Source organism: Anguilla anguilla, chromosome 5 (assembly GCF_013347855.1).
Source record: "Anguilla anguilla isolate fAngAng1 chromosome 5, fAngAng1.pri, whole genome shotgun sequence".
In the NCBI taxonomy this organism is placed as follows: Eukaryota; Metazoa; Chordata; class Actinopteri; order Anguilliformes; family Anguillidae; genus Anguilla; species Anguilla anguilla.
The window spans coordinates 60,044,570-60,072,277 of NC_049205.1; the positions used below are offsets into that span (position 1 = coordinate 60,044,570).

Genomic DNA, 27,708 nt, shown 5'->3' on the forward strand with positions numbered 1-27,708 from the left:
GGGCGGGAAGTGGGCGGGGTGGGGCGGGAGGTGGCCGAGGCCAAAAGCTAGAGGGTTTGTCTGTGCCTTTTTTACTTGCACATCTATTCTTTAAAAAACCAATGAAAACCGAGCCCAGCGCATGCACCTGGTTATGTAGAGTTTGACAGGTGGAGGTCGGTGTTATATGGGATGGGGTCAGGGGTCAGGGGGCAGGGTGGGGGGGTGGATAATGAAGGTCAAAGGTCAGGGGGGTGGTCGCAGGGTTCACAGCATTGGCTCCCGACACAGGACGATCTCCAGCTCGGTGCGGTACAGCTTCCCGCCATCCGACAGGGCCATGATGCTCTTCTTGTAGCCCGTCAGGTTCTTGGTGTCCACCTCCTGGTGCATCGTGGGAAAAAGGTAGAAACTGTTAAAAACTTTTTTCCGAGTTCGCATCGCAACCTCCAGTTTTGCACATCAAACGGCGGGTCATATGGGGTCTCTTACAAGACGCACTCCACCGAATCAATACTAATTTGTAAGTCAGGGTGAACAATAAACGTATGTAAATTAATTCCCTTATTAAGGAATGGCTGCAAGGTCAGTCAGAAGATTCAGAGTCATATTTCATGCTGAGTACCCAGCCAAGCTGACACACAGTTTGCATTCTGAAAGGCTGCAGCTCTTTCCCACCGTGTTGGCCACTCACCTTGTTGTTCTTCTCATAGAGGTCTTTGAGCAGAGCTTCCAGTTCTTGCTCGTCGATGTATCCGTTTCCATCCTTTGAACGAGAGAGAGAGAGAGAGAGAGAGAGAGAGAGAGATAAAGAATACAGGTAAAAATTTCAAATACATTTCAGTTCAGTTTTTTTTTTTTGTTGCTTTTTTGTTTTTCTGTTTTGTTTAGTTTCCTTTGTAAACATGAAAGGCGATCTTTTCTGACTCCAATTAAAGCAAACAAAAGCTGAACATCAGCTCAAACAGCCGTTGCCCCGGAAACTCCTGCTGGTTTGAGACCGTTATTCAGGCATAGCAATGTGGAGCAGAGGAGGAAGCCAACCAAACAGACATTAGCCTCATTTCTTAAGTTTTATTATTCATATTATCATTCTCATTAAGAATCATATTTTCTTTCTTATTGTCAGTTACTTTTTTTTGTGCGTCACTGGGGTCATTAATCATCCAAACCATGCTTACTTACAAGACACTATTTAAAAAAATTTTCAGAAATTAGAAATGAGAGAGTACTCTTTTTAAATCTCAAATCAAATTCTTATTCTAAAGTTTAAAAAGACTGCATATTCTCTGTTCTGTAATGTCCTTTTATCAGTTATTCTGGGATCCCCTAAAGAAATTACAGTGACCAGTGTCTCACAAGACTGAGCATGCATCTTGAGCATGCAGAATATCTTTTTGCATGGTTGAAACTGAGGTACAGGGCAAAAGAGGAATGATTTGTGTGGCATACTGCTGTTTAATTATGTATGGGATGAAACAACATTTCTGACAAAAAGTGAAGGAAATTATGGGGTGGTTGGGGGGGGGGGGGGTACACAACACTAACGGCACAGCAACTGTGTTATTTGTTTGGATAGTTTTGGCTCATTAGAAGGAAAGATAGCGTGCTGTTCATCTGTTCGCTTTTTGCATCCGACTGCACAATTTATTTCTGCCAGAGTGCAGCCCACATTAGCGTCCGGTTGACCTGAAGTGATTTTTCATTCTGTCCTCCTCTCGCCTTTTTTTTTTTGTCATTACTTTTAATTATTTAAATCGCAGTTGTTAAACGTCCGAGCCACGGGGGACGAGCGATGGGGGGGGGGGGGCACCCAAAACACGTCGTGCTCAAAACCCCAGCGTATCGCTTCCGATCGAACACGTCGCCCTCCCCACGCAGTAGAATCCCCTTCGGTCCAGTCACAAAAGCACCAAAAACCACTGAGCAGCGGCACAAACAAACTATACTGTGGTCAGGTGACCACTGGCGCAAACCGACTTTCCTCACCGTCGCTGCAGTTATGTCCGTCTAAAACTTTGCGTCCATCTGCCAAGCCAGGTGTAACGGATAATGCCCGTCGCTGAGCTGGGATCAGAGCTGCAGGTAAAACTACCCGACTAAAAAGCTCCTGTCACGATTTCTCAACCTCTTCCATGGATGTCGTTAAAGCATACTGCAGATGAACGAATAGACTGCGGCTATACATTAATACTAATCGTAAGTTCTCGAAACGGTCCCCGCTATGATGATATATAAGACCATTTATTAATAAAAAATAATATAGAATTAAGGAGCGAATATGATTAAGATATGAATGCGGGCAGGCGCTACTGCTTATGCTTTTGTGCTTCAAATGCCATCGAAGGTGAGAGAATGAATTAATGACATGTGACATTTAATCCACAGAAAGCGTGAATGAAAAGAAAAGAATATCAAATCAAATCTCCGCGTCCCTGGCTCGTATTTAGCCCCCCGGCTGCAAAGCCGCGCCCCGTAAAGTTAATTTCACACCCAAGCCCCGAAAACGCGAGGAAGCGAGGTCAAATATCACTCGCGGATTTTGTTTCCCCGGTCATACTGTGAGAGGTTTAATCTCAGGAACGTCGGGAGGACGTGAGCACGTGGATTAGTGTCAGCGTTGGGGGAGGAGATATTCGGGTTAGGGTTGTCCTTTGATCATAGTCATGGTCAGTCCCTCCCTCATACCACAGGGCCACCCCCTGTGGAATGGATGCACACACTCACACACACGCACACACACGCACGGCAGCGCAGGTGTTCCATTCTCGCTGATTTCCCTGTCCAGGTGCCTGGCAGAGGTCCCTGCTTTGCATGGGAGTTGCGTTCACGCACTCGACATGCAAATCATCGCCGAATCGTGACACTCGGGTTTTCCCTCCAGACATGCGGCATGTTTATTTATATGTATTTTTGGAGAGGGGTATCGGGTGTTCCTTGTTTACCTTGTCATAGTATGTGAAGATGGCATTGAACTGCTCAGAGGTCAGCTTGATGCCCTGTTCAAAGATAGGAAATAGATTTAGAGGTCAGATTGTGAGGTCATAACACACGCACACACACGCTGTACACACTCACATACATACACTTATATATATATATATATACAGATTGATTGATTTGACCAAACTCCTTTAATGAATTGGTGTCCCAGTGATATCTGAATCTGTTTAAAAGTTCTTCTGCTCTTTACCTGGAACTTCAGTAGGAAATTCTCCTGCACTGGTAGTAGCCTGCAATAACAGAAAAAAGAGACTTATTGTGGGATACATTTCAGAACTGCTCAGCGGACTACAGAATTCCACAGACTGAGACTACAACTCCCACCGTGCATTGCTCACAGGCCGTCAGACACCCACCTGGCCATTTCTGACAGGCCCAGCTTCCCGTCTCCATTCAGATCAAACATCTTCAGCTGGAGAGGTGGAGAGAAAGAGAGAGAGAGAGAGAGACAGACAGACAGACAGAGGCACAGAGGGAGAGTTTTTAACGAAACATTGAAACTGGGAAGACATTCTGAGTTACGAATTATCAGACAGAATCCAGTGCATGGTTTTACTTGACACAATTCAGTAATGAAGTTATAGTCAAGTTGTTACAACTTGTAGAGTCAACAGCTACATCCATTACATTTCATAGAGTTCAGTGATTAGACCACAGTCTTTCAGATGCCCTGAACCTGGGTCAGGTAATGATTCTCCGTGGCCATCTACAGATCAGTGGGGTTCAGTTAGCTATTCAGTAAATCTTCCCACAATTCAAGTGGCCCAAATAAATCCCTCCGTACCTCCACTGATGTGTGGCGGTGAACATTCCAGCACAAAATGGCTGCCGTGCATCACCCAAGTGGACGGTACATATTGGCAGTAGCTGAAATGTGTGTCACCCTCATCCCAGTAAAGTGCTTAAAGTGCTTTTAGAAGAGGGGTGAGCGTTGCTGAGCGAGCGTTTTAAGTGTTTAATCAGTGCTATACAGTCAGTGCTACGAAGCCAGCCCCAAAATCAAACTCCTTTTTTTGGTATTTGGATATATTCTACATAAGGAGACAGGTTTAGCTTAAGACTGACATGTCGTTTTTTAAATATATATTGCCGGAAACATTTCACATTGAGTTCCAGGCTCAACGATTATAGTAGCAGTGGCAATTGTACATTCGGCAATGTCAAGTAACTAATTTTATCTCTAACCATTATACTACTCTACAGTAAATTATAGCATTTAACAGGTACTCTTATCCAGGGCAACTTACACTGATAACTTTTTTTTTTCTTTTACACATACCACTCAATTATAGAGCTGGATATTTTGCTGAAGCTCTTCAGGTTAAGTACCTAAACTCAAGAGTACAACAATAGATCCCCCGCTGGAAATTCACGACCTTTGAGTTATGAGTTCTCTAAACATCATACTGCAGTTCACATAAGTTCAAATGTTATTGCTGCATTATCTGCCGAATGCCAAAACTGTAGCACTACAGTTCTTGTAAACCCATTTCGATGAGCTTGTAGGCTTTAATTTGTAAAATCGCCCTTGATAAGAGCATCTGCTAAACGGATGTAATGTAACGTAATGGAAATGAATGTGAAAAAAAGGGAATTATAACTGACAGTAGCTTCCAAGCATGCAGTCAGTTTCTCTGCTGGAGGCTGTCTGTAGAAGTGTTCCTTGTAGGGAGGTCTACAAGGGGTATTAAGGAGCAAAAAGGAGCAGAAAGGGGCATTAAGGAGTTGTAAGGGGAAATAAGGGGCAGTAATAAGCATAAGGGGCAATAAGTAACCCTCAGCTTATGTTGCTGTGTAAAAGCTGTGTAAGTCGCTGTGGACAAGAGCATCTGCTAAATGCCTGTAATGTAATGTAGCTTATGCACCGAAGGTTAAGCTTGGGAGAGTCCACATCTGCACTCCTGCAGAAGCACATTATAAAAGTGGTGTGTCTCTGTGCTGGCTGGTCACAGTCCACTACCCGAAGTCCGAAGCGTGTACAGCAACAAATGACTCTGATTCATTTTCTCCGGTGGTTTTGCTCGTTCAGGAATTTCATGCAGACAAAAAACGGAACGCCGTGCCCAATTATCATGTTTGGTTTTTTTTTCAGCTGTTTTTTTTTTTTTTTAAATTCCAGCAGGACTGGCCGATCGCTCGGGAGATAACGCGGCTCATTCGCCGCGAAATTTCTCCAGATGAGCTGACACGATAGGCTGAACCCGATTACACGCGTCTGGCCTCGTCAGCGTGCCGAGCCTGAGCAGCTCCCCCCCCCCCCCAACTATCCCCCTTACACCCCCCCCAGAGTGAGTCACCCACCCTCTTTCAGAATTCCAAAAAGCTCCTATGCTCCGATGCTCCAAAATTTACTGCGGCCCTCTAGGACCGGAGTTTGACACCCCTGTCATACAGTCCTAGCTTAGTGTCTCTGCCCTGCTTGGACTCCATTTTGGATTGTAACAGTCAAAGACCACCGGGCCCCATGTCATGTTCACTTGAACCAGACCTGGGTCACATTATGTATTTGTTTTGGATTCAAATACTTTTCTGTGCTCTATTGATTTTGTCTGGTGTAACTGAGCCAATATGACCAGAAGGCAGGGTTTGCGCTTTTTGAGAGTATTTCCTTGGTTCCAATACACCAGACAAGATCAGTAAAGCATAGAGAAGTATTTGAATCCAAAACAAATACGTATTTGACCCAGGTCTGACTTGAACCAATCAAGCGATTCTATGGAAATGGCTGCTCCAATCATTAGCTGCGGTGCTTGTGGGTGTGCTGGGGAGGCCCGGGTGCTCACAATGGTCTGTGTGTACTCGAGCAGCTTCTGGTCATCATAGTGTCTGTTGGCCTTCTTCAGCAGGTCTGACAGGAACCCCTGTGGAGTGAATCAAAACTCAGTCACATGATCACATGGCTCTGGCTCTGCTATTGGTTAACCTCGGTCACATGGTCGCAGAGTCATACATTGGTGCTACCAGGCTAAGATTTCTGGATTGAAAAGTTCTTTTTTTATAGAAAGGGATCAAGAAGAATAGGGTTACGGCAAATTGCTCAAAAGGTTCAGAAAAGCATTAGTAGATTGAAAGAGAAGATTGTAGCTATAAAGAGCATATATCAGGGATTTAACATCCTTTTATAGGTTGAAGGCATTGTAATGTTTTACCTGTAATACATTGAATTCTTTCATTATCATCAAAGGATGCATGGACATGAGAGAGTGTATCGATGTAATCAACAGTGCACTTTCTCATTTGACTAGATCCTCCAGGAAGACAAAGGGACGCACCAGTACCACACAGAGCACCACGTCTGCTTTCTGGTTTCCTTTAATCTGCTCCATCCTGTAAATCAAAACTCTCTAATGCCTCTCCCCTTTCCACACAAATCTGCCTGTATTTGATTATCCTCTGGAATGTGTTTTTTTTTTCCCCCCCTCCTTTCTGGTGATTGTGAAATTTGTATATTGTTTTTGCGTGGCTGGCTTGGTAGCCATAATGCTTTGCATTAGTTTCCATCTGTCTCTTTCTCTCTCTCTTGCATCAGTAAAGAGAGGGAGAAGACCTATAGGGGATTACCCTAACCAGCCAGAAAACACAGGCTGACACACAATAAATATTCTGAAAGGGTTGGGGGGGGGGGAGGTGGGGGCTTGTACAGTCTAACCTGCAGCGTGACACGAAGATTCCCCATAGCTTTACTTTGCCCCGCACGACAGAGCGAACAAACGCTTTTAGATGCCACGGCAAATCCGCGGGCAAAAAAAACAAAAAAACAAAACCTGCATTCAAATTGTTACGGTCCATTTACGAGCTATGCTGCCAGGCTGTTTCTCTTCACAGCCACATTCAAATATTTCCCGAGAATTTACAAACAGCAACAGCAGCGACAACAGCAACAGCGGCACATTTGTCTTCAGTCTTTAAGGGCCGGGGGTTCGCTGCAGTTCGTTTTTCGGATGAGGTGCATCCCGTCCTCATGTTCTATTCTAGGGTAGCAATCAGGAGCCTCACTTTCTCTGTCTCACAGGGCGAGTCTTACTAAATAACATACTGACAGGCCTCAGCTGTGTGTGTGTGTGTGTGTGTGTGTATGGGTGTGTACGAGCGTGTGTGTGTGTGTGTGCGCATGTGTATGTGTGTGTGCGAGCGTGTGTATGTGTGTGTGCGAGCATGTGTGTGTGTCTGTGTGTGTGTGGTTATGTATGTGTCTATGTAAGCACACAGCACATGTACAGGCACCCCTGCTTTCCATGTTGTGTAGAATCAGTGCTGTAAGGCTGTCTGTGTGAGGTCACAGAGCAGCACAGGCTAGACTCCGCCCCCTATTACCTTCAGCTCATTGGCTTCAATGTATCCACTGCGATCTGTGTCATACCTCCGCCATGCCTGCAGAACGGACATACAGACACACCAGGGTTAGTACTCATACACACGCACACACACGCACCAACACACACATGAACTCACACATGCACTCACACACACACTCACACATGCAAACTCACACACACACACACACACACCCACATGCACTCATATGCACACTCACACACACACACACACATACGCGCACTCACACACACACACACAAATGCTTTCACACACACACAGGCGCAACCACACACACGCAAATCCACCATAGCCCTGCATCTCTAAAACGGATGTATTTGCATAATGAAGTAAAATCTCAGTACGTAAACAATCCAGGTAATTTCTTTTAATTTGACCGGATTCATGAGCACGGAATGAGTTCCCCTCTCCGCGAATGATGTGGGGCCGTGTCACCATGGCGATGACATTCCTGGAGATACCGCAGCGGCTTTCATCTGAAATAACTATATTCATGACAAAAAAAAAACAGTTTGAAAAGGCAAAAGTACTGTGTGCGGAGATGACAACTCATGCTGAATATCCGAACATCTAAATTAGCGGATGACAAAAAAAAAAAAGAAAAAAAAAACAATCTCACGATATCGAATATATTTGGCATGTAATTGTCTTGTTTTTTTTCTCTTTTCTTCTTCTTCCCTTCTGCCAGCTTGCCTTATCAGATCGAGTTATTCATTAAAGCGCTTTCAGTCTCACATTTCCATTACTTTTTTTGCGCCGGAGTTTTTTTGCGCGAGCGGAACGCGGAGGGAGGAACACGTTTTAATTTATATTTTAATCTGGCGGCTGTCCCGATTCCAGCGAGCGCTCTTATCAAAGATGGATGCTCCCCCGCCCCCGGCCTTGCTGAGCCTCAGAAAGGCCCATCTATAATACATGATTCTCTCAAAATAGCAGTTTGTACTTTCTCATTCTCTCCTTTTTAAAAGGTTTGGGTGATTAAAGAGCACCCCTTCACCGCTTTCTTTCTTTATATATACACATTTATCCCTCCAGAGAGAATTCCACAATTAGGCAACAAAGTACATCTTCCCCCTTTTCTCTTTCTCTCTCTCTGTCCCTCACTCTCTTTCTCTTTCTCTCTCTCTCTCCCGCTCTCTCTATTTCTCTTTCTCTCTTTTTCTCACTTTCCCTCTCTCTCTGTTGTTTAATCACTTTCACCCTCTTGTTTCCTCTTTCTCTCTTCATCTTTCTATACCTCTCTCCCCCCCCCCCCCCTGCCTCATCTCTTTCCAACGTCTGGTTTTCTTCCTCCATCACTCTTTCTATATCTCTCTCGTCTCTTTCAACCCCCCCCCCCCCCCCCCCCCCCCCCCCCCCCCCCACACCCCCACCCTTCTCATTATTAGAAGGTATGAAATCCTTTAAACTGACACAGAAATGAATAGGGTGGGTGGGGTTGGGGGGGGGGGGGGGTGGCAGGAGCCAGGAAGTAAAAATCAATTTTTTCTTTCTTCCTTTTTTTCCTTCGTTCTCAGGTCTGGCAGCTGATGCGTGTCTTTTGTCTCTGCTGAGGACGGGGCTGGCGGAGACAATGGCGGCTGAATAATGTGCCGTCAGTTTATCGGAACCGATCCCGCCCGCCGGCCGTCAGCCGCGCGGCGCGGTGGCTACTTTTGAAGGGCGGCAAAAAAAAAAAAAAAAAACAGCGTTAAATGCCAACCTGGCTAACAAATGGCCCTGAAAATGGCACTCTCTTTCACGGGAGAAAAACGAGAGAAAGTGTGGGAGAGAGTGTGTGTGTGTGTGTGTGTGTGTTTGTGTGTGCGGTCTGTGTGTGTGTGTGTGTCTGTCTGTGTGTGGTGTGTGTGTGTGTGTGTTTGTGCGTTCATGTGTGTTTGTGTGTGTGCGTGCATGTGTATGTGCAAGTGTGTTTGTGTGTGTGTGTGTGTGTGCGTGCGAGTGTTTTTGCGTGTGTGTGGTTGAATGTTTATGTGGAGGGGATGGGGGGGGCGGGTGGTAGTTCAAACCTAAGTATGTTAGCCGATAGTACGTTCCTGTCCAAAATCACTGGTATGGGCTCTGCCCAAAAAAAAAAAAAAAAAGATTTCCAGTCACACGAGCTGAAAATGAAAAGTCGCAGGATATGCAGTCGAACGAACGAATACACTGTGTATGTAAATGCGACTAGCCTGGCTTGCGGCTCTGGTATTCAAATGCTGCGTGCGGAAGATAAATATTACATTCTGCCGATGCCGGGTGTGAGGGATTGTCCTCCGCCACCTATCTATAACACTTTTGGTCTCGATGAGACCGTGAATGGCAGCTCATAATCACCTGCGGGGTATTTTATTTATTTATTTTTTTTCTCGAACGGCACAGGTGTTCAGTCACGAAGCCGAGCGTCGCGCAGACAGCAGAACTGAAAGGTCAAAGGGCGCTCCACGGGACGGGCTGCCATTTGTGGAGACGAAAACTCTTCGGCGGGGCTGTGTGTGATAGGTGCACTTTCTGGTAATGTCACCAGTTCTAGACTGCGGTGTCAAAATAGGTGATCGGGTTTTATAAATCTCTTCAGGTTTCAGAAATCTCTTCAAAGACTTGGGACACGCGCACACATGCACACGCTCCTACACGAACACACACACGCACACATACACACACGTGCACACAAACACACACATACACACAGAAATGTACACATTTTCTCTGACACACACACACACATACACACAAACATATACACTCAAACACGCACACACACACACACACACATGCGCACAAACACACACACACACACACACACACACACTCTTCCTCCTTCGCTTACCGCCATGAACTCCGAGCTGGACCCCACAAACTGTCTGAAGCACAGCAGGAAGTTCTCCTCTGTGGGCAGAATCTGAGCCAGCTGCAGGGCGAGAGGGAACAAGAGCGTGTGAGAACAGACAGAAACAGAGAAAGAATAAAAACAGGGGATAATGAGACGAAGATAGAGAGAGAGGGACAAGGAGAGAGGGAGAGAAAAAGAAAATAAATATATAGACAGAGGGCTGGGGAGAGACAGGGAGAAGCGAGGCTTTCTCAGTGCGGGTGACATGGGTTGTTGGGGCTTGTTGGAGACCCACTTTCTCCCTGACAGTGCAGAAGTCGCCGACCCGTAGGAGCGCGGCGTTGGAAGGAGGTCGATTTGGGCTGATGGATGCGCCTCTCTCTGGGCTGGGCATCCTTCACACACCGTCAGACTGACGAACGACCCTGCACAGACTCACGCTTGTCCCTGCCACCTCGGGACAAACGGGCCGTGTACAGGCGGCCAAACCGAAAAGGCAGGAGTCGGGACCCTCTTATTCACAACCTCACAACAAGCACCCTCATTTTCACTGGTCTGGGTCCACAGGGTCGCCTCTGACCCCCATCCTGATATATTTGATCCCCCGCCCCCCCTCCCCTCCACATGCTTGGCTGTGAACTGTATATGTAAGTAATTGATGTATGTCAGACTGCAGAGGGACACAGATGTGACATAGTAAACAATTCAATGGAAGGTGGAGCTGTCAATCACTTCCCACAGCAGAGCATTATGATTGGTTCCAATTAGTTACTGAGATTTTTTTTTAAATACTTGTAGCTCCACCCATTTTGTGTTTCATGGAATTTCACTGTTCCATCAGTTGTTCATATGGCAAGACTTTACAATGAGGTCACATGAATTGGGGTTAACTAATGTAGTTCTTAACATTAATTATTGGTGTACAAATACATTAATTAACCATGAAATGTAGTTAGTAGTTAATAAATACATTAACTAATGTATTAGTTACTTCATTATTTTTACATTAGGATGGACTTATAATTAGTTAACCATTAACAAATAAATGTGTTATTTTAATCCCGAAATGAGTTGGCCTTAACTAATGTAGTTGTTAACATGAATTAATGATGTGCAATACATTAACGAAGCTGTACAGATGAACTTTTCAGGAGTTAGCAGTTAACAACCACATTAGTTAATGGCAATTCATGTGACCTTATTGTAAAGTGTTACCGTTCATTTAAAAGATAAATACCAGAGCGCACAGGTTTTTAAATGCTCTATTACACTGCCACTGCTCTAGTTCAACAAACGATCTCACGTAATAGCGAATAACCGAATAGTCAGATGAAAATCAGTGTTGGATATTTAAAATGTGCAACGCGTCGTTTGCGTCGTGGCCCACTGTACCACGCCGTCCACTGACACCGAAACACAGTGAGACACAGAGCGAAAATAGCACAGCCAGCGCACAGACGGGTCCGATCAAATCGAAGCGCGCTTCTCTTGTAATTACGAGGAGCAAAGCCGACCGTGATTGGATTAAGCGCAGATTACATAATGGCTGCGCGGCGCGTTACGTGTGCCGCGATAACATTCGGACAAATACGAGCGCCGTCCCCCCCCCCAGCCGGATTATCGGCAGAGTAAAGCCCTTTCTAAGCTCCCTCCACTGGCCCGTGTGTGCGTGTGCGTGTGCGTGTGCGTGTGCGTGTATGTGTGTGCGTGTGCGTGTATGTGTGTGCGTGTGTGCCCGTGCGCACGCAATCCATGCGCGTGAACACGTAAATGGTAAATGGACTGCATTTATATAGCGCTTTTATCCAAAGCGCTTTACAATTGATGCCTCTCATTCGCCAGAGCAGTTAGGGGTTAGGGGTTAGGTGTCTTGCTCAAGGACACTTCGACATGCCCAGAGTGGGGTTTGAACCGGCAACCCTGACGTATGAGTGCGCGTCGTCTGCACGGGAGCGACATGCGCCGCTCTTGTGTGCGTGTGTTGCCGTGACAGCCACCGGCAGCACAGCGCTGTGTGGCCCAGGGAGCCTTCTGAAGCCAAAGGGCGGGGGGGGGGGGAGGGGGGGGGGGCAGTTGGGTTCAAGGTGTTTATCTCACACAGGTAACACCTGGCCCGCTGAATCCTCTCTAATTGCCACAGGGGCTGAGAGTTCGATCCCACTGGGGGGGGGGGGGGGGGGGTGGAGCAGGTGTTTGGTGATTACTGTTGGGGTGTTTGAGCACAACGAGGAGAGTTTTTTGTGCGTTTGACACGATTAAAAGTCCTGGAAGGCTGTGTGTCCACCGTACGTTCTACACAGTGTACTACAGAGCGGGGGGGGGGGGGGGGGTCTAAGGGTACTCCAGTGCATGCTGGGATTCCTCACAGCCATAATTGCAGCTCCAGAAGCATAAGAGGCAGGTAATTGTTTTTTAATTTGACACTTTCAATATGTAAGGAGGGCTGAGCTACACTCTCAATGGCACATTATGTCAGAATATTCAGATATATGAACAGATATTCATATCACAATGAAGTTTTCAGACACACACACACTCTCTCCCTCAACATTAATAAAAAGACTTATGATGATCTCTGTCTCTCTGTCTCTATCTCTATCTCTCTCTCTCTCTCTCTCTCTCTCTTTCTCTCTCTCTCTCTCTTAGCTGAAATGTTGAATGTGTGTAAACCTGGTCAAAGAGGTCTAAGACACAACGTAAAATGGCAATGCGCCTATCCTACAAATCTGTTCAAGCGCAAAATTCTCCAACACAGCTATAGCACCTTATCAACAACCATACTTTATCAAGAAAAACCTTATCCCACCCTGCAAGACCCTGCAATTCATATTTGTCCTCTGTAGGGGACCTGAGTCTCTGGTCTCAATCTCAATCACCATATATTCTACTATGCCGAAGCCTACATTACAAAAAATACAAAAAATAATATCTATATTAATATTTTTCTAAAAATATTTTCACTGCAACATGTATTGTCATCCAAGACACTTGTGATATGTCACAAAATAAAAAAATAATAATTCTGCCAGGACTCAAGGGGATATACAGTCAGTCCCCCAAGGGTCAAGTTTGGGAACATCTGAAAAAGATTTCTTACCTCGGACATCTCAATTCTCCCATCTGCGTTCTTGTCGAATTTTGCCATGAACTCCTTCATCTTCTCCTTGAAGGCAACGTTTGTGGGATCCTGTCCAATTGAACAAACAGCAATAATTTTAGCTCGCACTCTGAGAGTTTTGATTGAGTATCGACATAACTTTGTCCCCTTTGCCCACGAAGTGATGTCGATATTTGTGAGAAAGCCAGCCCTACAGGCACAAGAAAAACACACTACATCAAGCCCAACTTATGGCCCATTACCCCTCATTTTCAGTTATTCCCACACAGCAAAATGGTTTCTGCAAAATCAACTCTGATACGAGAGCTTCTAAACTCAAATGCAATAGCCGTAGGGTTGATTTAACATGCCGGTTGCCATGTTGGCCGGCCTGAGGACGAGAGCTGTCCGAGCCGAGAATGAAACGCATTTCCACAATTTTCCCTCATCTTTCCGATGGCTTTGCCGTTCACGGAGCACAAATCGTAAAAAAAAAAAAATAAAAAAAAAAAATAAAAAAATGACAACACATCCTGTTTGTCTGGGAAAAGCTCTGTTTTTGTGCTTGAGTAGAACTCTCCAGGGAAATAAGCCTTGACATAATTTTGATAATGAAGTACTGTTTGATTGGACTGGAGGGCGTTATTTGAATAACTCTGAGTGCTGTGAAAAATAATTTTATGGTTGATGTATTCTGACATATATTCTCGTCCTCGTCGTCGTCCCCCCCCCCCTCCCCCCACCCCCCATATTAACATGTCTGTGATTGGATGTGAACTGGCGGAGATTAAATCACAGGTCAGACACATATTTAATTTACACATATTTTACCTCCTCGAATCGCAAATGACATGCAATTAAAGTCTGTTAGCCGACAGCTCTGACCCTGATAAACAGTTATAAACAATGCAGTTGCCACTTGAGTAGAATAGAATTTAGCAATTTTTTTTATTTTAAAAAAAATTCAGTTTCTGCTTCAAACCGTTAATCAAAAAAAAAAATTCAAAACCAAGGCGGTGGTCTATCTTTGAGCTACATGAATGCCACATTGACCTACTTTTTAAAACTTTCACTTTTAAAAAAAAATTCCTGTTTCCAGTCCACTTCCTGTTGAATCTGAGGTGGCAGTGCTCGAGTCTAAAATAGGGGCTGAAGGCTGACCTTTAAACTTAACGCTGTGCCTCCCCACGTTCCTTCCCATTTGTTCAGGATGTTTAACGATTACTGTACGCCAGTTACCCAAACAATTAATCCCTTGGGGCAGGTGCAAAAATGCCCTTTTCTCTTGATGCTGCACATTTCACGATAACTTCTTCCAAAATCCGAGTAATAATGAACTAAGACAGGCCTTTTTTAAAGAGGTACATTGCCCCATATTGGCACAGCATGTGGTTAAATGGCGAAGTGGCAATAAAGTTAATTCTGGAAAGGAACGCATTTTCATTGAGATTTGCGCTGTTCTGAGATTGTCCCGCTTAATTGGTCTTTATGTTGTTGTCACTGTGCTCTGTTGGTGAGGAAGGAGCAGGGACAGGTGTGTTTGCGTGCTGTAAATTCGGAGATGCATAGAATCAGAATGCTATCGCACGAAACCGCAGGGGTGGAGAGCATTAGCGGCCAAACCTGTGCGTTTCGCCATCGAGTCGATTCGTCGCACGAGTGTCAAGCAAGCAAAGTACAGGAGGGTTTGAGATCAGTGATTGATTTCTAAAGGGATTCTGCTTATGATTTTGGTCTCCCGCACATCCTGATCATGACTAATAGATGTTGTGTGTGTGTGTGTGTGTGTGCGTGTGTTTGTGTGTGTATGTGTGTATGCGTGTGTGTGTGCACATGCATGTGAATGTGCATGTGTGTGTGTGTTTGTGTGTGTATGTGTGTCTGTGTGTGTGTATGCGTGTGTGTGTGTGCACATGCATGTGAATGTGCATGTGTGTGTGTGTGTGTGTTGCTTACCACACCAGCCCCTCTTCGGGCAGTCTCCAGCTCCTTGAAGAAGTTTTCCAGCTCCTTGCCTTCAATGTAGCCATTACCTGCGACACAGGTGTAACACATTCGATCAGAATTGAAAGACGACCACAGATCAAACGCAGGAGTCATTCAGAACTGAAATGCAGAATTTGTCTCAGAGTGAAACATCCATAACCTTCTATCCCACTGTTTCCCAAGAGCACATATTGGTCGTGACAGTATTTGGGCAATAATCTTCTAGTTTTTCCCAAAACTGTCTCGGTTGTTTTTTTCCCTCCAGAAAATCTCCATTGTAAAGCACATTGTGTGTGTGTGTGTGTGTGTGTGACACTGCTAATTTTGATAATTAGCACTCATTTTGTTACACAGGGAGTTGGACCCAGTTAAATGTGATTTTTACACCCTTTCAAGCAAATATTATCCCAACATAGCACCTCCATTAGCACTTCACACACATTCATGAACATACAAACTACACTATATTAACACGCATGTTATACATGTTTTAAAACGGCTGGTATGTTAATAACACATTTATGGTAAATGGACTGCATATATATATATATAGCGCTTTTATCCAAAGCGCTTTACAACTGATGCCTCTCATTCACCCATTCACTCAGTCACACTCACACTCACCCACCAACGGTGAAAGGCTGCCATGAAAGGTTCCAATCAGCTCGTTGGGAGCAATTAGGGGTTAGGTGTCTTGCTCAGGGACACTTCGACACGCCCAGGGTGGGGGATCGAACCGGCAACCCTCCGACTGCCAGACAACCGCTCTTACCTCCTGAGCTATGTCGCCCCCATGGCATGTTAATGCTATAGAATTGGTATTAAAGAGCACCAGCTCTCCAACAATTCTCCCGACATTTACATTAAAGTTAAGGCCTTCGGCCGCCATGCTTGTTTAACGCGACTTGCAAAGCTCACAAATTCATTACATGCAATCCATTTATACGGATTAATATTTACTTTCAGTATTCAGGTCAGTGGCAGTGCCCCGCCCCAGGATTTAAACCAGCAACCTAAGAGTTACATGCCCAGCTTCCTAACCATTATGTAACACTGCTGCCCCGTGCTGCACCCGTGTGGTAAATTATGCATGTACCTGTGCGCATGCATAACCTGTGAACGAATGGCCAATGTGAAGACCGGAGAAGATGTTCGGCAGGCAAGGATGAAAAATTAAAGGACGTGAAGGAACACCAGCACACACACAAATGCGTGCACACAAACGCGTGCGCACACACACACATACACACACACACGCAAACACACACATACACACATACACACATACACACATACACGCTCACCGCAAACACACACATACACGCACATACACACACAAACACACATGCACATACACACATACACACATACACACACAAACACACATGCACATCTGCACACACAGACATACACAACAGATACCGACACAGTGGCACACACACACACACACACACACAGCAGACTCAGTGTAGTACTATAGGTGCTCCAGTAAACAGTGGTTCTCAGCAGATCTCTGTGGTTTTTATGTATTTGTATTTGCTGAAAGCAGTAATTAGTGGCCTGGGGTCAGATTTGTTTTTTTCTCTGGTTGCTGAACTGGTGGCTTATTCAAATGATGGCTGTTATTAAAGAAAGTTTAATTCATCACTCAGAGGGACTCTGAACATATCTATCTCTCTCTCTCTGACTCTCTCTCTCCTCCTGCTCTATTTGTCTCTTTCTCTCTCTCTCACTATTTAATGGCCATTGTTTAATGCCATATGGAATAAAGAATTTTTTAGTAGAAGAGTCTCACTCTCTCTCTGTCTCTCTCTCTCTCTCTCTGTCTCTCTCTGCCCTCTCTCTTTCTCTCTCTCCCCCTCTCTTTTTCTCTCTCTCTCTCCCTCTCTTTCTCCCTGTTCCAGTCTCTCTGTTCTGACCGCCTCATTGGCCGGCAGGCTGGCAGGATCCCCACTTCATGGATCTTAATTAAAAATCCAGGAAAGAGTGTGCAAGCTGTCACAGGCTCTCTGAGACTGAACACCCCCCCCCCCCCCGTTTCACACACACACACACACACACATGCACACACACACACACACGCACACATACACTCACCAAGACATACACACACATACACACACGCTCACACACATACACATACTCTCACACACACACACACACACATGCACACACACACATAAACACACCGAGACACACACACACACACACATATATACACACACACACACACACGCAGACACACACATACACACATACACACACACACACACGCACACACATACACACACATACACACACCGAGACACACACACACGCACACACACTTTCTCTATGCCTCTAATTGGGGCTGCTTTACTGCCGTGGTTCTTTGAAGTTAATTCATTTGAAGGGATGAGAGAGAGAGAGAGAGAGATTTTCAGGCTGACAGACAGGTTCCATTTTATTTTATTTCTCTGTTCTAAAAAACGGGCCGCGGTTGCGAAAAATCCTCAGAAATTCACCCAAATCCTGGAAAGTAATGTCCTTCCTCACGTCTGTGGGCTGGGATTCTACGGTCTTCTCGATCCACATGCATTACCTCAGTTTGGAGTGCAGCCATCACCAGGACAAAGGTTTTACTGAGTGCTCCAAGGGCTTCGCTAATCTGTGTGGTGGTGATGGTGACGGTAGTAAGGGGGGGGGAGGGGGGGGGGGATGTGGGCTTATGGGGCATCCATGGCAGGGATAATATGGGAGTGTAAAGAAAGGGATTGGTGACTCTATCTGGCAGCACTGTTTTACGGATGGGGTTTGTTAGAGAAGAGGGAGGGGGGTGTCGGGTGTGTGGATATGGCGGTCGATTTTGATAGATTAACATTGTGTGTTTTCTCTAATGGCTGCCTCCTCCCTCACAGCCCCCCAAAGACCCCCCCTACCCCCCCCCCCCCCCCCCCCCCCACCCCCTTGAGATGGGTGCCTCGCAGGAATCGTGCATGGGGAGGGCTGGGTTTTAAATCGGGGATCCCTCCTGGGGTCACCCTCCTCCCCGCAAACAACAACAACCCCCCCCCCCCACCCCTCCCCTCCTACCCCCGCACCACTCCCCCCACCCCTTGCATGGATAATGCCAGTTTGCCGGCAGAGAGCTGATGTTCGAGCGGATGAGCGTGAGTCGGAGCGCGTCTTCCCATGAGGCAGAGGAAGGAGGCGGAGTCAGTCCCACATCACTGCACACGCCTTCACCGGGCCTGCTTAAATATTCCATCCCTCAGCGAGTAGGATTTTTGGAATGTTTTTTTTCTCCACAATTATACAGTCAGTGTTCTAGAACTCCGTTGCTTTAGGTTACCAGTGGTGACTGTTACATCAGCATTGGAATGTTCAGTGAAGAGCATTCTAATTTTGTATTTGTACATCCCATACACCTTCAAGGGCGAAAACAAAATGCCGTCTGTCAAAGCCCAATACCATCTCGCCCCCCCCCCCCCCCCCCCCAACCCACGTCTGTGGATTAATTCACCCTTCAAATCTTTGATGACTTTCATTTGCAGGCGATGCGGGGAAGGAACACTCCCGGGGGGAAAACCAAAGAATGATATTTAAATAGAAAAGCAGAACAGAATACATTAAAAAACAATTACAATATAAAAAAAAGTCAACAGAAAAGAAGCGCCGCTGTCTTGCAAAACAATTTACTTCATATTGTGCTGAATTTCCATAACCGTACACAACAGCTTTCATTGCATCATGGTGATAGCGTATTACCTTGGCGCATTCTCGACTCAATTAGCGGTAGCTCCAAATCCAATGTGGCGAAATGCATTAAATCTTAGACTTGCGATGTCTTTCTGAGTCGAGGTGAATATTACGTTTGCGGAAATGTCCCTTCGGACACGACGGCTTCCTGCCGGATGATATGAATTATTCCCAGGAAGGAGCCATTTTAATGGAGGCGCTATAACAGCCGAGCAGTTATGCTAAAACATTCATCCACCTCATACTGAGTGCTATGCATTATCTATTGGCATATATAGAGCATGCATTACATATTGCATACATATGTGATGAGTTTACTCTTTAATCCGTATATGACATTTTTTTTTAAAAATACACCATTTGAATATAAAAATATAGATTGATATTTTGTCTCACCTATTATTTTTTTTAAGCTTTAAGTTTTCATATTTTCAAAACACCCAGACTCGCGAGCGTTGCCTTGTTCCTAAGCCAGATTGGCCGGATCACTGACCAATCCTACCAATCGAACAACACAGCGAGCATGTGTACAGGAGCGGAGCTTATCTCCAAACAAATCACACCTCCCCGCCCCTCCCCAGTCCCCCCCCCCCCCCCCCCCCCCCACCCCACCCCACCCTCTCCTTGTCTTTGCATGACACTTTGATAGGTAAATAGCCAGCTGCAAACAATGTTCCAATCCTCGGCAACCCGCACAATGAGATCTACCCAAATCGCCAGACAAAGCAGGCCAGCTGTACTCTGCGGCGTGTTGGGTCAGGGGTGGGGGGGGGGGGGGGTGGTGGAGAGGTGGCGTTACATCTGTCCGACTACAGCAGCACTGAGACGTGATTCCTCTGGTCCAGCTCCGGAAGCGTCACCTTTAACGTAAGCGGTTGCTTTACTACCGTAAATGTCTCTGCTGAAGGAACACTGTGACACTCTCACGCTTCATAACCTGAAGATCAGTTTGAATAAAATGCATGGGACTGGTCACATTAACGCATGGGGTTTCACAGAGCTCACGTTGCCTCTGTCACAGTGCAGAGAAAACCTTACTGGGAAACACATGGTGTGGAGTCATTACATTAGGGCTCACCAGTGCACATTGGACAGTGACGCTGTGTTCGCTTGGGCTTCCTGTGAGCTTTGATAAGCGCCCAAAATCACTGGTGACCAATAGAAGAGCCTCGCGTCAAGGTGTCGCAGCATCCACCATATTGAATCCTGACAAGCTGGGAAAAGCAATCTGATCGTTTTTTTTATTTTAATTTTTTAAACTTTGATTAAGGTTGTTTCCTGAAAGCATTGGCTTTAAACAACAAATATCTCAAATACATATAAAATGTCTCACCATCTCCAACCACAGTATGGAATACTTTAAATCTTCCTTGCTGCTGCAAAGTAAAATGTTCAGTGTTAAATGACCTTACAGGGTATACATGATCCCTGTTGGACTCGTATTTACTCTGTCAGAGTTGAATTAACACTGGACATTCTACTGTGCCTGCTCTTTGCTCCCCGGTAGTTTGGTGAATTTGTGCCAGAACATCCCATTTCTGAGCCTTCCCCTCCCGCCTCAAATGTACCAGAACCAAGTGCTGGAGAAGGGCTGCTGATATAGTCAACGGCAGTTGGAATTTGAAATTTAACCGCCACTTCATCCGTTTCTTTCTAATTCAGGCCAACTGCAGCACAGGCGGGAGGATCAACCCCCTGGCCTCAGGCGGGTTGTTCAGCCATCGAAAAAAAATCCATCTGTGCCAAAGTCTGGGGAAACTCCCCTCAACTCACTCAACCCGAGGGTGGGGGGGTGGGGGCGGGGGGGGCTTTCACCAGCCCTAAGCCCTGATTGCATTTGGATGGGAGACCCCCCTGGGAAATGCATGTTGCTGCTGGCAGTGTCGTTGGTGGGACAGTAGGGGGCAGCATTTCATCAAGCAAGCAAAAAAAACAGGCAATCAGCCAGGGCACCGATGGAGGGAATACCGTTCTGTAGGTGATATCGCACTTTGGATGAGATCTTAAGCTAAAACTCGGACGCATTGCGCTCACTGAAGATCCCATGGCACTTAGCTCGTTAAGGTGTGAGATCACAAATATGGAACATTCTAATGCTGATGTAACAATCACTACTGGTAATTTATGAAGTGGAGTTCTAACACAACTTCCAATAAAAGTTCTTCACTAATTTCGGTTAAATTCATGTTAGGCCACTGCAGTCCACAGAGCACATTTCTTGCCCCTGGACTTCACCTAGTCCTGATTTTTATTATTATTATTATTATTATTATTTGTTTTTTGCATGGTATCTCTGTCCTCTTATTAACAGTAATGCGTGTTGTGCTGGTGAAGAATCCAGCTATGACAGCAGACACACTGTGGTGTTTGACAGTTAAGCCTCACATTCACCCATCTTCCAGCAACTGCCACTGCAAACCAACAAACTGAGTGCAGATTTAAGACGCATTTTACATCATAACCGTTACTGTCATCTTAGTTCACAGTACGTGTAATGCTTGTGGGAGTTGTAGTCTAATTGTGAATTATTAGAATAGAATAGAATAGAATAGAATAGAATAGAATAGAATATTTATTTTCTCCTGGCACTCAGCAGAGCTGAGGAGATTATGGCTGAGGATGGGGTCAGGGGTCAGGGGTCAGAGGTCATGATGGAAAGGGTCGCATGACCCTGCGTGGGGATTGGCACAGAGTGCGGGCATTACAGAGCAGCAGAGATAAACCGCAATGATCCGCCCTGATCCAGTCCAAAGGGCGGCTCTTCACTGTGCCATGACTGTAGGCATGAATACGGGACACTGGAGCATGCAGCCGATTGCCGTTCTGTTTGGTTTATAGACGGCAGGATGGGGGAAATGCTGGCAATCTGGGCAGAAATGGAAATAAACAAATGCTCTTTTTAATCTACCATTCAGGATCAGTTCCCTTTTTGCACATCTCTTGGTTTGTTTGGATAGTCCTAGTCCTCACTGCACTGCTTACGGTTGATGTGGTGGATATTTACATTATTTTATTTATTTTATTTTTTTTCTCGACGTGGCACAGCTGATATTTCAGGCGTTGGCTGACCCATATGAGCACTGTCATTACCGTGACCGTCCTCATTTTTGTAACCACTGCCTGTTCCACAGTCACCCTCATCACCACAGCCATTATCAAATTTCTAATATGGGGGGAGGGACTGGTTCACAGACTCCCTCATCGCACTTATCATGCCGATTTAAAAACCATAAATCATACATCATACCTCATACATAAATCCCACTCCCCACGAGGAGGGATTTATCATGATTATGGCTGACATCTGAATTTTCCCCAGAGAGCCGACCAATGAAATTAGACATATAACCTGCATCTGGACAGCAGTCTGCACTGACATTTAGAAAAATACCCACTCAAGTTTCAAGACAAAGCATCTTGCCTTGCAGGCAAATATTAAAGTGGCACATGGGATTCAAACCTGCAATCTTCTAGTCACAAGTGCTGTTTCCCTCACCAGTTCATTGCACCTATTTTCATATTTTCAAGTAATAAATAAGAATCAAGTTAAACCACTAATGTGTAATGATCACCTAAAAAGCATATTTTCTGTTAAATATATTATTTGAATTTTATTTTGTGTACCATTGATTTGAAAGATCATGATATCTAAACTGAAGAAAAAAATCGCCAACAGTATCTCATAAACTAGAGATTATGTCTAGGATTAGACCATCGCTCCCCACCCCCATCTTTCCCATCTAATATTTATACCCCCCATGCCCTACACCCCCTTCTTTGCAGCCTTAAAATAACCACAGACACCAACCTTGCCAGCTGATTGGCTCCTATTCTTTTTCTCTTTTTTTTCTTTCTTTTTTAAACCCAGCAACAACAAAACGAATGTTGCAATTATGCCTGCAGTTCCAATAGTGCATTTCAATGCCTTGGCATATTTAATGCAAATGAAGACACTTCCTTTTTTTCCGCCACGAAACTGCAAATGAGGGTATCTCCCCTCTTCCCACACAGAATGCTTTCGTTCCTGGAAAGATCCCGAAACCTGTGATATTTCTGGAGTGCAAGCCCATTTCGTTTTATGAGCTAGATGCATTCAAACTTCAGGCGTCGCAGAAGAGGCTGATTAATTCATAGTAGCACCGAGCGCCTGACTCGTTTTACAGGTAAACTGAAACTGCGCTACGACATGCGTCATAATCGCATTTCTGTGATTTGTCACGCGCCGCACTCATTTCCCAACGGTCCTTAAACGATACGTAACTGTCAATGATGATATTGCATAACGGCTCAGTGCGGGCCTCTAAAAGAGTAATAATGTGAATCATTATGGATGACTGATTGCCCTTATTTCTACGAAGTGCGCAAAGCCATGCAGAGATGGAAAAGGACTTGCACATTCTAGAGAAGCGGGTTGCGATGTCGGCTGTTTGCTAGGCAAACATTCATATGCAGAGCTTAATGCATACATTTTTAATATTATTATCGTATTACTTAAAGCTGTGACATCACTGCCCCGTTCTCGAATGGAATGTGCAGCCCTTAGTTTATGAGGCCAGTTTTCTGATCAATGTGATGCAAGCGATTCTGAGTAGGCTGTCACTTGAAAACAAGAGCCCATCAGTTGTTGTTGACAAGTTTACCTCTGCCTCTCTATCTATATACATGCACGCGCAGAGAAAGAGAAAGAGAGAGAGAGAGAGAGTGATCATCGTAAGTCTTTTTATTAATGCCGAGGGAGAGTGTGTGTCTGAAAACTTCATTGTAATATGAATATCTGTTTCTGACATAATGTGCCATTGAGAGTACGCAATTGTGTGCGCTCACCGAGCTTAGAGCATTCCCCGTCGCGCTCAGGGAAGCTTAACTATTCGGGTGTAAAGAAAACTGGACTAATTGCGCTGCCACTGGATGGAGACAGCGAGCAATTTAAAAGTTCCTGCGTTTTTGTTCCGGTACCCGGTGCAATTCAGCATGAGCAAGAGGGGTCTAATAGAGAGGTAACTAGAACCGTCCCACGTCCGTGCGCGTCAGCACAGACTGAGGATTCCCTAGCTCTGCTCGGGTGTGTCCTTTTTTCTCGCAAGCAGAGCAATCCCCTATCCCCCAAATGAGGCTCTCCTAGCATCAGCGCGCGCAGCGGTGCGCTAAAAAAAAAAGAAAAAAACCTGCGCCACTCCTTAGTGGAATGCACACGTATTTCTTTCCTGACAGGCGATCAGCTTTTCGGCAGGAAAAACGAGTTAATTGTGTGGTACTTTCATCCTGGAAAAGGCCACTTGGGAGCCGACAGCAATCGTAACACGGTTATAGTACCCACTGAATTTTCGCGATATGGACTACTGCTTCAACTTATACGAGAGATAAAAATAATGGTCTGGAGAGGGTATTGGGTGACCGAGGGTACAATAAGTGATCCGTGAATGCAAAACAAAAATCGAATGCATGGAAAGCAACTGACTGATCAGTAGCACTTTTATAATTTGCCACCGTTTCTGTAATGGTTCCAACTGAAAAAATCAGCAAAGCATATAAGTAGACAGATGTCCCGAATTGCAGCAATATCGACATAAAACATGTGTAAAAATAGAAGTAGAAATCATATTTAAACACAGTTGAGGACGCCCTTTTGGCTCATACTCGCGAGCGTACGATAATTATCACCATAATTCCATAATTATCACCGAGAGCCTTCTCGTCTCGTTTCACATCGCAGACACCCACGGAGAGCGGCGATCACGCAGTCGAAAGGACTGAGTACACTTTATGAATGGGGCCAGCCTGTAGCAGCGGAGAAGATGCGCACTGATGTTGAGCGTTGACTGCTGAGTGTTTTTCACACATTGAGAAAACGATGTCGAGCGAGTGAACGTCAGAAAATCTTTTTTGTTTTTTTTGGTGAATTTTTAATGCGTCAACGAATCCAACAATAATGCGCGTGCCGAGGTATTAAGCCACTGCCGGAAATTTGGTGAAATTCCCAGATTGCGGATTACCGTGTGCATTGCCAGGATGAATTGCGCAGCTAATTGGAACAAATCATGGAATGCATCTAAAGGAATTAAATGTGCCAATGTGTGTCTGTCAGAAGTCTGAATTCCAAATGCATTTCTATTCAGCAGCCGACTCCAAAGTGCGTTCGTACAACTTACTCATAATGACTGTATTTTACTTCACACGATGATACACTTTTCAGTAAAATGTTTTCTCATATATGATACTCTATCGATATATATATATATATATGTATTTAAATTATGTTTATACTAACACAAGTTAAATTCCTAAATGCCTCCTCCTTGGGTGGTGCCGGAAGAAAAATATCGGTTACATAGCCTTCTGTGATTAAACTTCTAAGAAAAGATAACGGCGTTTATTATAGTAAATCCAATCGCCCCATTGATTATTGGACTGGAAATGAAAGACGCGCGTCCCAGGAGAGCGGCGAAGATGCGCTGCCGGCTGAAACGCTAGTTAGGCTGCTGACACGCCCATCTTTCTTCCAGCGCGAGGTACACGGATGCGCGCGTATCAGAACAGCTTCTCTTGTCAATATTCCGCTCTGCTGACAGAAACTCTACTGATAAAAATACACCGGTCCATTTAAATCGGATCGGATTCCGCCGAAAAAAATCAATATCTGGCAGCGGTATACATTATTCATTACGTCTCAGCAATTTTGATAAAGAAACTCAATATAAACTCCCATCCCCATTCCCAGTTGCGTCTTAATGCGTGGCGATAGGGAGCTGTTGCGAAAAATGTATATAACATGATACAGGCTGTAGGCTTGATATCCAAGTGGGTCAGTGCTTGATACAGCTGTTTATAGGCAATTGCTTTAGTAAATATCTTGTGATATAAATCGATTATATTTATTATAACGAATATAACTGACCCAAACAAATAAAACAAAACAAGCACAATAAAACAAAACAAAACAAAACAAGCAAATGTTTTAAAATGATAAACTGTAATATTTGTATACTGGGTCTGGATAACAGTGCTAAAAGAAAACGAAAACTATTTCAAGCTTGCGCTACATTGATATCGTTTATGGGCTACTGTTGGACCTCTCTCAAAAAAGTTTATACATGGCTTCGCATTAAAATTGATCGTGGTGTCCCGTCCAAATTACGCGAGGAAAATTGACCATTAGGGTTAAATAGGCACAATGCCAGACCCGGGTCCTCAGACACATAATGTTTGTGTATCCCATAGAACTCTCGGGATTCATCTGAAGATGGTTATATTTTTTTAAATAAAAACCAATTCAGGGCAAGTCGTTTTCAATAAAACAAAAGTCATACCCAAAGAAATATGTTTAAATGCATTGTTTCATTTTCTTATTCAGGACAATTTTCCAATATTTCAGGTAGTTTTACGTAGCAATATTGAACATCCTCCGGAACTATCTTCATAGTACCACTTCTAATAGATTTGCCCTCAAGACGGACGTAACTGAAATCAGGGTTTAGTTCGTCGCCTATTTTAAAGTAATTCCACAGATTGACGCAATATACTTCAGACAGAATGCGAGTATTTTTATTTGGGAAAATATGAATTCAGATAATTAAAATATTTCTGATTAGGTTTGATATCTTTTTTTTTTTTTTTTCAAAGCAAAGGGTCAACTCACGGTACATCCTGCCCTCTTTCTTCCACAGCATCATTTCATTTACCGTGAAACTAAAACAACTTTGCTCCGTCAGCAAGAGTCACTCTCATCCCAAAAAATATTTAATAATAAGTTCGCATAGCTCTTACTAACCATCAGTGTCGAAGTGTTTCCAGATGTCCAGGAACTGGGAGGCAGTCAGCTCCGCCAGGTGTAGGTAGGGAGGCTGCGCTTTGTTGGCCATGGTGCGGTGTTAATTTTTTTCTTCACTGTGTTTTTTTGTTTTTTGCGCTTGAAAATCCCGAGCGAACTTCTTACACAGTCAGATCCAGATTCTTACTGTCACAGCATCGCTGCTCAGTCGGAGCTTTTAAACCCCCAACCGCGCGTGCAGTACTGCTCGCTGTCCTGCGGGAGGCGCAGCGGCACTAAGATCCACGCCCCCCTCTCCCAGCAAACTTTGCCTGCACGCGCGATGCCCGGCGGGAGGATTCTCTCTAGGGTGCGCGGGTTCTCTCCTCTCGGTACGCCGAGAGATGCGCAATGCCCCAGGACGCATCTACCGCTGTTCCAACCGCCATGTCTGCTGCGGGTTGCTGCTGCTTTGATCCCCCAGGCTGTGAATTGACAGCGCTGGTCTTCTATCCTATTGGAATTATGGAAATCATGCCATATAGAGAGATTGATGTATCCACTCTTCCAAAAGCAGAAACATATTCAAACGACTCCACTATATAGTTTTTTTTTTAATGTTGTATTTTACAAATCAATCAACCGGCTTGCTTGGAGTGTAATACAGAACATGAATAAAATAGCAGGTGTATGTTTTCAGTGGGATAGTAGTTGAGAACGTGAGTGCATGCTGTGTGCAAATTTTTACATTTCTTTAAAAAAAAAAAAAAAAAAACTCATCAGAAGAGGTGTCCATGGGCTTTCACAGCAAGAAAAAGGTGTTTACTCTTGTAGTGAGAAGGACTGGCCACCCGGGACGAATCCCAGGTACGGGCCAATTATCCCCGCAACAGCAACGCCTGTTTACAGGCTTCTGGTACGGGACCGAGTCACTCAGGAGCACAGGGCCGAAGGGAATACTTTCGCATGGCTGCACCATGCCAACGGGCGGGGAGGGGGGGAGCGGGGGGG

General features: G+C 45.0%; 1 protein-coding gene across 1 annotated transcript; it reads right to left on the reverse strand.

The window, feature by feature from the left end:
* On the reverse strand, positions 1 to 26,918 carry calb2a (calbindin 2a). The gene is made up of 11 exons (XM_035419951.1): positions 26,719 to 26,918; positions 15,183 to 15,259; positions 13,227 to 13,316; positions 10,127 to 10,207; positions 7,297 to 7,353; positions 5,766 to 5,843; positions 3,339 to 3,394; positions 3,173 to 3,212; positions 2,925 to 2,978; positions 674 to 745; positions 1 to 363 (listed from the first exon to the last, which is right to left on the reverse strand). The coding sequence occupies exons 1-11, from the start codon at positions 26,807 to 26,809 to the stop codon at positions 247 to 249; spliced, it is 813 nt and encodes a 270-aa protein (XP_035275842.1). The 5' UTR covers positions 26,810 to 26,918; the 3' UTR covers positions 1 to 246.
* Positions 26,919 to 27,708: the final 790 nt, after the last annotated feature.